The sequence below is a fragment of the Vespa velutina genome, chromosome 1, assembly GCF_912470025.1.
Source record: "Vespa velutina chromosome 1, iVesVel2.1, whole genome shotgun sequence".
Lineage (NCBI taxonomy): Eukaryota > Metazoa > Arthropoda > Insecta > Hymenoptera > Vespidae > Vespa > Vespa velutina.
Window position 1 is genome coordinate 11,137,632 of NC_062188.1, and position 13,204 is coordinate 11,150,835.

The window sequence follows — 13,204 nt, forward strand, 5'->3', positions numbered from 1 at the left end:
AGAACGAAATGAGAGATTGAAAAATTTATTTTATGGAAAACATGGAAAAATCTATTTTTATAATAAGATTTAATGAAACTCTATGTTACACTAAGTTATCTTAATTTAAAGAATAAAGCGTCGTGTCAAACTGTACCGAAAGCTTTAGATAGATTTAATAGAATCATGGCAACGATGAGTCACAAATTTATCGCGTCATATGAAACACATCGAGCGATACGAATGATTTGATGTAAGGTCGAGTGGGCCCGCATAAAGCTGATCGATAACAATTTTATTGTCGTCCAAAAAATTGAGTAACTTAATATGGATGCATATTTCAAAGACCTTGCCAAGAACTGAGACTGATGGAGTTGTAACTAACAACCAAATATTGTTGACTTGTAAAATGGCAATTAATCTATTTTCCAAGAGTTTATAAAATAACTAAGAGTTAAACAAGTCATAAATATATAGTGTAAAAGAAAAATATTCTGAAGCATGTTCTAATATGAACAAGGATATTTTTTCGTTTCCAGCAGCCCTATGATTACTCAGATGGCGAATGATGAACGAAATGAAGGAGTGATGAAAGTCTTACTGAATTCAAATCTCATCAAAATTGAGCTGATAAATAAAACTATAATGGAATATAAATATCTAATATTTAACATAGAGATGTTAATGTCGATGTCAGCAAAATTATCAGCCAAAACATCCACTTTAGGTTAAGCGAAGCTACAACGACGCTACAAATAATGCTACGATACCAATCTGGATTAAATGGTTCTAAATTTGCCCAAAAGAACGTCCCTTAAAGGACTTAAAATTCTCAGTCCCGTTTTTATTCATAAGCTCAGATATACGAAAGCATATCTGAACAGAAATATCTCGTAATATCAAGTAATGTCTGCCTTCGAACAGAAATCAATTACATTTAAGCCTCCTATGGTAGCGAATATACTGCAGTGATTGATTATTCTTTGATAAAATTTCGTGTTTTCGATGCAAAGAGGTACTGGAGGTAGTGGCCCTTCTCACGCATGCATGGATAAATAAAGTAGTAAAGTGATTTGTTAATCACTTGTATCACAGCTGGAAAAGAGGTAATGATATTTATCTTCTCCATAAGAGAATGATAAATCCGTGTTTTTAATCATACTCAGAAGGTTACTGAGTAAAAAAGTAACGATATTATTGAAATAATATTTTTTCATCGTAAATCTTAAAATAACGTTAAAATAATTTTTTACACTTACAAAAATTGCAACGCGCATCTAAAGGAGTGCGCCAATCTCAAACTAGAAGCAATGACCAATCGTGAACGAACTTCCAACAAGAGTACTTTGATGACGTATGTTTTCGCCATTTTGTGACGTCACACACAATGACTGTCGAAAACATGCCTGGTGATTTTTGTGTATTCTGATATATATTACTTTAATAAAATTATTAGAAAGAAGAAAAAACAAAATCAATTGAAACAAATTACGAAATTTTTCGAATCAATTAAAGATGAATGAAGAATCGTCCGATATCAACTTATTCCATTAAACGCAGGGAAAAGAATCCTTTAATCATCTTTTTGGTACTCTAAAGCTAAAGCAAAAATATTTCGATAATTTTTACATTGAAATTCAAAGCAGAATGTATCAATGATCGTTATTCAAAGGTAAAGACTATGGATCTTATTACTAAACATTGTATAATAATGTTTTATTAGCTGTTATACGTAGTTTTATTATCAAAAATCTTACCGCTTTTTTATCTAAAATTATTTTTGATCTTTAGATTAACTATAGATCATAATATAATATAATGTTAGATTTAACTTTTAAATTATGAATAATCAATACTTAGAGAATTATTACGATTTTATATTACATAGGCCATTAGATTAGTAAAGTTAATTACTATTGATGATTAATTCATAATGTGTGATATAACAATGAACAATTTATGTCAATGTCATTTAAATTATATAAGAATTTAATCTAGTTCTAATAATTTTTAGATAGTACAAAATTATATAAAAGACGAAAGTAAGAAAATAATATTTTAAGTAATCGTATTATTAAGAACTAAAGAAGAATATAATGGCTATCGCGATAGCATATTGTCCTCCAAATATCAGTTTTACTGAAATTTGGATTAATCATGGTATGTCAAAATGTTTTATGGATACAGTAAGCATAACTATAATTTTTTTGTATCTAATGATATTTGGGACAATCCAGTTATGGATGTATCGCAAGTATGGAACAGAAATTAATATAAATGTATTACCAAGAAGTAAGCTATACAATTTACAAAAATTTTTTCTTTATCTGGTTCCATTACTTAGTGTATTAAGAATAATTTTACAAGCAGCTGTTTTGAATGATAAGAAAATTTATGGATACATGGTAAGTTATAACCTATCACATTCCTACTCCGTATATATATAGGCATTAGAAATATATATATTATATTACCACGTTAAACCATTGAATTTGTAGATACTAACGACAGTATTGACAGTGATTATTTATCCATATTCTGTTCATATACTAAGTATAGAAAGACACAAGTTATTACCAAGTGTACCACCTCGTGGCCATGGCCTTGTTTTACTGGGATTTTGGACCTTAGCATTAGTTGCTGAAAATCTTGTTTTTGTTAATATTGGAAAACTTGAATGGTGGTTTCATTTAAATTCGTAAGTATAGTAATAAAAAAATGTTTATAAGTCCTAACTCTACTAGATATTTCATATCAAATTTCTAAATTTATTTATATACTATGCTATTTTCAGACTGACAGATCAAATTGAAATGGCCCTATTTGTGTTACGATATTTTAGTAACTTAATGATCTTTGCTATAGGTCTAAGAGCACCAGGAATATCTTCTAATACAGATCCTGAATATTATACACTTGACAATGGTACAACTCCATGGTCAAGATATCACAATGTAAGTTATTCTCCTTTACATTAATATTATATACAAAGAAAGAAAGAATTACTTTTTTATTAAATAAATGAATGCATAAATAAATATGAATGTTTTCTTCTTTTTTTTAATAATTAGATTTTTTTTCATGTACATTCATAGAGAAATGAGGATAATTCTTCAGCATGGAAAAATGCATGGTATAAAATTAAAACTTTAGCTCCATTTTTATGGCCAAAAACAAGTATTTTACTTCAATTGAGAGTTATATTTTGCTTTGGATTAGTTATATTAGGACGTTTAATAAACTTATATGTACCTATTTATAATGGAAAAATTGTGGACAGCATAAAGGTTGCACCTACAGAATTTCGGTGTGAAATATAATTATATTTTAATATATACAATATAATATCTCCTTATAATCTAATATATTCATATCTTTTATAGATGGGATCTGATCTTGATATATGTTGCATTTAAATTTTTACAAGGTGGTGGAACTGGTGGAATGGGATTATTAAATAATTTAAGATCATTTTTATGGATTCGTATTCAACAATTTACTACTCAAGAAATCGAGGTTGAATTATTTAAGTATATATCTCTTTTTTATTTTACATAAAAAAATAAATAAAACAACCGATCTTTAATATAATTTATTGCTTTTAGACATTTACATGGATTAAGCTTACGTTGGCATCTTGGTAGAAAAACTGGAGAGGTATTAAGAGTCATGGATCGTGGTACTGATTCTATAAATAATCTTTTAAATTATATTTTATTTTCAATTATACCAACAATCGTTGATATTATTGTGGCTATCGTTTTTTTCATAAGTACCTTTAATAAATGGTTTGGTCTAATCGTATTTATAACAATGAGTTTCTACATAGGTAAGATCTTATTTAATTTTTTGTAATATTTTATAACCATGACAGTTTAAATATTATTTCGTAATCGTATAAAAAGAATTTTATTATCCATTTTAATGTTATTAGCTGCTACCATAATGGTCACTGAATGGCGTGTTAAATTTCAAAGAAGGATGAATTTAGCAGATAATGCACAAAAAGCACGCAGTGTGGATAGTTTACTAAATTTCGAAACAGTTAAATATTATAGTGCAGAATCTTATGAAGTAGATTGTTATAAAAAAGCTATTTTAGATTTCCAAATTGAAGAATGGAAGTCTATGGTCACATTAAATATCTTAAATATTTTACAAAATATAATTGTTTGTTGTGGTTTATTAACTGGTTCTTTACTTTGTCTTCATATGGTTAGTATGGTACTATTCATTCAATAGATTCATAGTCTAGCTTCTCTGTAGAGATTAATTTATTAATCATAAATAAAAAATTATTTTTGAGTTTATTTCTCTTGTAGGTTGTAACTGGTACAGGATTAACAATTGGTGATTACATTTTGTTTACAAGTTATATAATACAACTTTATGTTCCACTTAATTGGTTTGGTACTTACTATAGGTAAATTAATTTTATCTATTTTTCTCAATATGAACTGAATTAGTTATTATAATATTATATATTTTCTATCTTCATTTTTTCTTATCAACAGAGCTATTCAAAAAAATTTTGTTGATATGGAAAATATGTTTGATCTTCTTAAAGAAGAACAAGAAATAATAGATCCTCCTGGTGCTGGAAAATTAGAAGTTAAACGAGGACAAGTAGAATTTTCGAATGTCTCTTTCAGTTATACTCCAGATAGAGTAGTATTACGAAATATTAGTTTCATTGCACCTGCAGGAAAAACAATTGCTTTTGTTGGTCCCTCTGGTGCTGGAAAATCAACTATACTGCGATTACTCTTCCGTTTTTATGATATAGAAGAAGGCTCTATATTAATAGATGGTCAAAATGTAAAAACTGTCAAACAAAGCTCATTGAGAAGTGCTATAGGTAATATCAGATTACTATATAAATGTTAATTTAGATATCTTTATAAAATATTTTCTATAATATAGGTGTTGTACCTCAAGATACAGTTCTTTTTAATAATACAATTAAATATAATATCCAGTATGGTCGCATAGATGCTCCAGAAGCAGATATAATAGAAGCAGCAAAGAATGCAGACATTCATGAAAGAATTTTAACATTTCCAAATAGCTATGAAACACAGGTTTCACATAATCTTTTATTATTATGAAAAAAGAATTATACTATTTAATAAATTACTTATATTAACCATGCATTGAATTCGTTTAGGTTGGTGAACGCGGTCTTCGTCTAAGCGGAGGAGAAAAGCAACGAGTTGCTATAGCACGAACAATATTAAAGGCGCCTAAAATAATTCTTCTAGATGAAGCAACAAGTTCATTAGATACTCATACCGAGCGTAATATTCAACTAGCATTATATAGAGTTTGTACAAATCGTACCACCATCATCATAGCACATAGATTATCTACTATAATACATGCGGATGAAATTTTAGTTTTAAAAAATGGTGAAATAGTTGAAAGAGGTAGACATGAAGAATTAATATCGCATGATGGAATTTATCATGCAATGTGGCAAGAACAATTACAAAATGACACAGAGGTGAATCAAGGTGAGACTGTACCTGCTTCATCTGAAGCAGAACTGAAAGCTTCTTAGCAAATATAAAAAGAATTTACTTTTCTGTGTATAAACTTTTGTTAATTATTTATAATAGAGAATTCTTATCTTAAAAGTAAATCCATTATATTACATGAAAGATGAAGAATGAAAATGTAAACAGAAAAAGAGATGATTAAATAGTATAAATTTATAATTTTTTATTTGTTTACTATTTATCTAGTATATAATCCTGAATTTCTACAATACTATTCGAATGTTATGTAATGTAATGAATACAAATGTGTTTATTATTTCATCAAATTGATATTGTTGTAGTTGCACATGTTTTCAAAATATTAATATATATTTTTAAAATTGATGATTTGATCTATTTTATTCTTCGGGTGATGGAGATTTTTCTGTCATAATTTGAGCGTAAGCTCCATCTGGAACCCAACCAGATTCATCTACATAACTTGTTAGATGTGCTGTTTCATCTCCTCTCCATACAAAATAATAGCTGGTAATAAAAGCCCATGCCAATATATATCCTATCTATTAATAAGAAATATAATCAGAAAAATAATTATAAATAATATGTAGTTGCTTATTATTAATATGAGATTAGTATAGTAATCCTATGAGAAAATGTTATTACTTTAATGGCTACTGTTGTATCTTCAATAACCATTTTGAAAAATGTATCCAAATATTAATTATTTAGTATAGTTCATGTGTACGAGAAATATTTTTTCTATTAATTTTATTTTATTTTCTAACCATTTTCTCTTTCTTCAATTTTGACAGATCATTTTAAGGATCATTATTCGTTTGTTACAAATTCAAAGCTGCGTTTAATAGCTTAAATATAATAACAAGTGGTATACAATAATATTATCTGTTTTATTTCATATAAACATCAATTTAATAAGTACTTTTAAAATTAAAATCTTTCAAGTATTTTAAAATAATATAAAGTATTATATAGTGTATATATATATAAATAATATATACATATATATATCTCCAATATATGCAATTTTTGTATGAAACTAAATCATAAAAAGAATAGAAAACAAGAATTTCAGTAAATGTGAATTATCATTTTACTTACAATTTGTATATAAACCACAATTTATAATCTATGTAATATATTATTTTTATATCTAACTGAAATAATCTTAGTAATTAGATTATAATATTAGTCATTACTTATGCCCGGACATTCTAATATTATTTGAAATATTTCTATATTTATCACATCTATTCCAATGTTCAGCTTGTTTTACTTTATTAAGAATAAATTGTGACCATCCATTTTCATTAATTGTATCCTCTGGATTTTCAGGTGGTGAAATAATGTCTCTGCAAACAGCGTACACTGCAGCAAATACCCAAATGCCAGTAAGAAATAACTATTAAAAAAGATAGTAAAATAGTTACGCCTTGATCAAGATGATATATTAATAAAGAACTTACATTTACAAATAAATCGGTAGTCATGTATATAACATGTTATAATTCAAACAAAATAATAATTTTGTTTTGTAAATTAATAGAAGAAGTAATAGTATTGGGCATATTATTATTTTATATAACAATATTTCAATTTAGAAGTATTGATGCAATAGATATGTCATTTTTTTATTTAATATTTACATCACATCTTTCTTAATCAATTCCACATTTTATAAATTTGTTTTTTTTTTCATTGCCAATTCGTTTAAGTTTTCTTCTCCATACTAGATATGATAGAAATATCAATAGCCTACTCGATTATTTACACTTTATGCAACACTACCAATTAATTTTATAATTTATCACTAAATAATTGCAAATTATACATGTACGTGTGTATATATACATACGCATAAATAAGAATCTATCAGAATTGTTCCGGAAATCATAAGCGACACCAAACGACAATTGTTAAAAGTTTAAGACGAGTATGCCTATTTGTGAGATAGATACTTTTTCTAGAAAAATCACTTCAAATTGATAGAATATGGTAATATTCTGATCATATTTTTTACCATTCAAGTAGAAAAAAATAAGAAAAATGTAATCATATTTTTCTCTATACAATAAAAATAACTGAAGAAAAAACCAAACAAAAAACGAATAAAATTATAGTTCAGTAATATAGAGACTGTAAACGAACATTCATTTGTTTTCGATCAACGTCCAATGTAATTAGAAAATATCGGAAGACAATATTTCCTTCAAAGTTGGTCGTATTAAATATTCATACATAACAGTTATTTTGTGTATCCATACATAGTCCTAAGAGAAGTCTCTTAAAGGTCTTATCTTTCTTATAATAAAATACATATAGATGAAGATTTTACTATACATAAAGAAACGAAAAGTCAATATATCTTATACATATATGTACATAAAGTATGTAATAATAAAAATTAATTGTTTTTATTTGGTACAATATCATCAATACTTGTAATATTTTCTACAAAAAATTGTTTTTATGTAATATTTCTATTTAGGGAACTTTTGTCAAAATGAATTTAAATAAAAAAATTCCCTTTTTTCCTTTTTTTCAAAATTCTTTTTACATGGATCCATCTTACGAGATAATTTTGACCAAAAAAATTCCTTAAAAGTAACATTAGAAAGTGCTTCGATCAACTTAGACTTGTTTGAGTAGAAGATGCAATCTTCTATCAAAAATTTGTTAAATTTGGAAATATGTAAAATACATAAAGGAAAGAAGTATTACAATACAACTTTAGGCACACACATAATTGGCAAAATACTTGAGTTTCCTCTTTCTGCTGTATGTAGTTGGTAATTTTTATGTAATGTGCAAAATAACATGGGAATACAATTTTTGATTTTACACCTCCATCTTCTAGTTTTTTAACAGTGAAATATTAAATTATTATAATATTATTCTAGGCACGCACTATAAATAATTACTTCTGAAATTTGTAAGAACAAGTTCCGTGCGCGATAACAGTTAAAATAATAAAAGAGATGCCACCCTCTGTCCATACAATGACTTTAACAAGCACTATTGACTTATTGAACTAGCAACTAACTAGAAACAATAATCCTTATATAGCACCATTTTTATAATACAGTATTTTGAAGATAAAATTATATCTAAGGTTACCAACTGGTAGTTGAAGGAACATGTGTGCTCACCGTAAAATCTTTATACAGAGAGAAAACACAAACCTGAAAAATAAAAAAAAACGAAAACTATGAGAATTCATTGTACAATGAATGACACAATTTTGTACAATCAGACCTTATCTTTCAGACGTTGACAAAGTTGTAATGCTATGGTTAAAAGTACCAATGCATCATTTAACCATGGTACACTACATTCTGCTTGTTGAGTCTCATGTTTAACACTACCATGTGCATTTTCTAATTGATAGACTGCTAAAACCAGTTTATAGCTTTGAATGTAAAAGCTAATGGCTAAATTTTCCGGAAGATTAGGACTTAAAGACTTCTGAAAATGAAATAAACCATAATTTAGATGATATTTACTAAACACATGAATAAGCAAATATAAAAATTTGTCCAAATTTTTATTTACCATATTACGACTTTTGATGAGATCATCAATGGTTTTCTTTCTAGGAACAATTAAACTAGTTCTACTCCGTTGAAGACTACCTAATATATTACCTAGTACATGCATAACTTCGTCTGATGTTTTGAAAAGATAATGCCGATCAACATTATCAATATGTGCAATAGCTTGTTGTAAATGATTAGCGGCATCTTGTATTTGTTGTAATTTCCAGGGATGTTCATTTACTATACTTGTTCTCATGCTAACATTTGGTTGACGTTGTACTTTGAAATTAACTTCCTAAGAAAAAATATATAATTAACAACACATTTTGGAATTTGATTATTAAACCTTAGTATAAACTTGACAATATAAAATTAATATAATTTTGCTAAAATATTGCTTACTGCATTTGTGATACTATCACCAGTAAGTACTGCGACACACTTTACTTGATCATGTGGAGCTGCAAATACAAATCTGTCTGTCTTATTGAGTTGATCATTACCAAAAACAGCCAATGGAAATCGCTGTGCACATTCCTATAAAATTATATGACATATTTTATATTTTTCAACTTTTAAAAATTTTCCATACATATGTTATTACATCTATAATTTTTTATACAAATTTATAATAGTAAATTGTAACAATTATCTATTATAATACACAAACCATTAAGATATTGCGAAGTTGGAATAATGAAGAATGAACTTCTTCATGTAGGAGCCATTCAAATTCCATTTGCTAAAATTAAAATTGATTATCAATTATTATAATCCAATGAGGTATAAAAATGAAAAAAAAGAAGAAGATAAAAGAAGCAAAAAACCCCAAAAATGACAATACATCGGATTGAACAACATAACCTTCGAACCGTCATTCATCGATTAAGTAAACTACGTGCAATCAGTAAACGATAGATAAGGTTGATTATCGTTGAAATGAGAGATAGCGAAGTACTTAAGTGATTAGATAAACGTTAGGCAGTCTAATAGCTTACGAGATTATGAGCCTCCTCTTTCTCGCAGTCCGCCATTTTTTCACTGGTGATAGTGTCTCCCTCAGCTTTCAAATTTTCTCGCCTTTCTCTAAATTTTTTCTGTTATATGAATCTTCGGCGAACTTAATTTTTTTATACGTTTTCATAACGGAGCATAGCAATTTATGCTTATCGACCTCTTGCACAATTGTGTATGTACTACCGAAAATATAAAATGTAAAATGTATTACCGAAATAAGGTTAAGCGAGATATGGTAGTAAACTTTTAATTTATTCTACATATCTTTGTATCGTTAGAAAAAAATATTATATCGAATTATGCCTTATTCTGCCTTATATCCATTTGGAAAGTGCTCCAGCTCTCTCTCTCTCTCTATCTCTCTCTCTCTCTCTCTCTCTCTCTCTCTCTCTCTCTCTCTCTCTCTCTCTCTCTCTCTCTCTCTCTCTCTCTCTCTCTCTCTCTCTCTCTCTCTCTCTCTCTCTCTCTCTCTCTCTCTCTCTCTCTGTCTGCCTCTCTGTCTGTCTGCCTCTCTGTCTGTCTGTCTGTCTATCTATCTGTCTACCTGCCTGTCTGTCTGTCTGACTGTCTATTAAACAGAATGTTGTTGCATAAAATGCAAGTAGATCTATAGAACGGAACTCGATTTATTTGATAACAGTATTTTTTCAATGAACATCTTTACGAAGTCAGTTTTTACTTGAAAGACTTAATTTCTTTAGTTTGTCTAATCTTGATAGATGTTTAGTATGATCAAAAGTTCTTATAATGAGTCTCAAATTTTTACGAAATAATAATTTTTCTTATTTTTCTTTTGAGTAAAATAATTTCCATTATCGTAAACAACAATCAGTGATATATTATGATTTATTTTTACAATCATTAGAGGCACTGTGAATTGTTCTAAAAGTCATTGGTATATCCTTTTAAGCAAAATAAAGATAATTAAGCTTGAGTATATTATTTCCAAAATCCATTTAAAAAAGTTTCAGTTATAGAATATAATGATTTTAAATTGATTTTTGATTGGATAATTTATTTTATCAGATAATATATATTGACGAATATTTTTATATAATATTATAATTGTGAGTTACTTGTATAAAGAATATGAAATACCCCAACGTTGGTATTCTTCATTAAAAACACGCGTTAAAATTGATGAGTATTTAGAATAGCAACATTTAAATACTAGAATAAATTGTTCATTATACTTTGCAATAATAATAATAATAATATCAATAAATTAAAATTATGAATTCATGAAGAATTTAAAATAATATAATACAATGAACATTTTTTAATTTTATTTTTTACTTCTTGTTTTTTTAATCCATTATCCATGATTTTTTAATGGTTTACGCCATCAATGAGAACAGACGTAATTCCTAACCGATTTTGACGACCAAGGTCTCATTTTAAAAATGAAGATTTCTACAGCGCTCTTTCGGAAGACTGAAAAAGCTTTATTTTCTTTAAAAAAAGTTGTATTAAAAAATGGTATTTTTCAAAAATAGCTTATGCATAAATAAAAAACTTTTTCAAAAGTCCGCTGAAAGGGCGCCGTAGATTAAACCTTCGTCTTTAAAATGAGACGTTGTTCATCAAAATTGGTCGAGAATTACATTTGTTCTCCCTGATGGCGCTAATGCTGTTTTTAATATTTTTCGCGAAGAAAACGAATAGTACTGTAGCGCTCCTCAAAATTTACGGCAAAAGAGATGAAGCTCGTACCCCACTAAAGATTTATGTATATACGCTTAATGGTTTATTACGATATTACGTAATTTACGTATGTTACGATATACGTAAATTACGTATGTTACGTATATTACGATATACGCTTAAATGGTTGTTTTATACTGTGAAGTAGTGATTGTTTGCTTGGTTGCGTGCGTAAATAATTGATGTTCAAATTATTTGAACATTTCCAAACGCAAAGAAATATGTTTCATGATGTTCGCACGAAGAAACTAAGGTAACTCACACGGTCATTTTAGTGAGTTTTGGACAGATAATTCTATGACAAAAATAAGGAAATATTTATTAAGAAAATGATTATTGTACCTAATCGTTTATGTTAATGGATCTGAGTTTCTAAAATATTGTTAAATTTTGGGAAAATGTATAGTTCTTTTCAGATTTTATAGATTAAAAAAATAGAAATTTTATAAGCAATGTGTAGCACATTGGAAAGCATCTAGATTCGTAATACAGGAAATTGTAAGTTCTCGAGGCTAAACGATTTCGGTTTTTTTTATTGTATCGATGTAAACAAAAATAATAAACTAATTTGATCTGTTTTCCTTATTTTTGATAGTTTAGTAAGATGTTACTATCTAATATCTTATATTTATTTCTTCCACTGATGGCTGACATAAATTTCACGATAATCTGTGCTAGATAGGACGCAGCAGCAGTATAATTTTATTCGATAACATGCATATAAAGTATATACATTTGTTGATTATTTTTTCAAAATTAAGTGAAACATATATATTAAAATTAGTAAACATATATATTATATATTATTTTTAATAAAGATCAAAACATGAATCCACATCATTTTCGAAATTTTTTCCCCAATGCTATTTTATTATGGTTTCCTCTGTATGAGTTCACTTTGTACTATAATAATATGTAATGTAATAATATAGTAATAAAAAAACAGTAATAAGAAGAAAAAACAGAAGAATATACTTATATTGTATACATCATGATACATATAATGATGATAATTTATGATAACAAAAGAAGGAAAAATGTATCAATTTACGTGACAGTTATATGCACGAACTCTCAACAAATCGTGTCCTTAATAATTTCGACACATGACTGCCCATCGATAGATACGTCTAAAAAAACGCGAAATATGAAGAAAACTATAAAACGTTTCTTTTATTTTCGTCCGCTATCATTTTTTGACTTACTACCTTATGATCGTTTGCATTTGTTTCCACACTGTTTCTTACTCATGATCAGTCGAAGCTAATTATTTTTACTATTATAATATAAAATCAATATTAAATAATATCTATATATATATAATTAAACTTTATGTACATTTTTATTATTATTATTATATTATATTATATTATTATTATTATTATCAGGAGTAGTAGTAATGTTAGTGGTAGTAATAGTCAAAGTCGTATAGAGTAGACTAGTCCTACAAGG

The 13,204-nt window shown here is 27.3% G+C and overlaps 2 protein-coding genes across 8 annotated transcripts; one reads left to right on the forward strand and one right to left on the reverse strand.

The window, feature by feature from the left end:
* Positions 1–1,344: 1,344 nt before the first annotated feature.
* On the forward strand, positions 1,345–5,861 carry LOC124948765 (ATP-binding cassette sub-family B member 6). Of its 3 annotated transcripts, none has more exons than XM_047492892.1 (12): positions 1,345–1,651; positions 1,994–2,384; positions 2,478–2,677; positions 2,774–2,933; positions 3,075–3,286; positions 3,363–3,509; positions 3,585–3,808; positions 3,914–4,194; positions 4,302–4,402; positions 4,494–4,837; positions 4,903–5,060; positions 5,147–5,861. In XM_047492892.1, exons 2-12 carry the CDS (start codon positions 2,076–2,078, stop codon positions 5,537–5,539), a joined length of 2,529 nt encoding a protein of 842 aa, XP_047348848.1. In that variant the 5' UTR covers positions 1,345–1,651; positions 1,994–2,075; the 3' UTR covers positions 5,540–5,861. The 3 variants fall into 3 exon arrangements, with proteins under 3 accessions (XP_047348848.1, XP_047348870.1, XP_047348859.1); XM_047492914.1 differs by having other exon boundaries at positions 2,324–2,384; XM_047492903.1 differs by lacking the exon at positions 1,345–1,651 and having other exon boundaries at positions 2,011–2,139; positions 2,217–2,384.
* Positions 5,862–7,625: 1,764 nt separating this feature from the next.
* On the reverse strand, positions 7,626–10,452 carry LOC124948773 (protein rogdi). Of its 5 annotated transcripts, none has more exons than XM_047492934.1 (6): positions 10,030–10,452; positions 9,702–9,773; positions 9,434–9,568; positions 9,048–9,326; positions 8,751–8,960; positions 7,626–8,701 (listed from the first exon to the last, which is right to left on the reverse strand). In XM_047492934.1, the coding sequence occupies exons 1-6, from the start codon at positions 10,063–10,065 to the stop codon at positions 8,609–8,611; spliced, it is 825 nt and encodes a 274-aa protein (XP_047348890.1). In that variant the 5' UTR covers positions 10,066–10,452; the 3' UTR covers positions 7,626–8,608. The 5 variants fall into 5 exon arrangements, with proteins under 5 accessions (XP_047348890.1, XP_047348906.1, XP_047348915.1 ...); XM_047492950.1 differs by having other exon boundaries at positions 7,626–8,677; positions 10,030–10,449; XM_047492959.1 differs by lacking the exon at positions 10,030–10,452 and adding an exon at positions 9,876–9,983.
* Between the last annotated feature and the right edge of the window lie 2,752 nt (positions 10,453–13,204).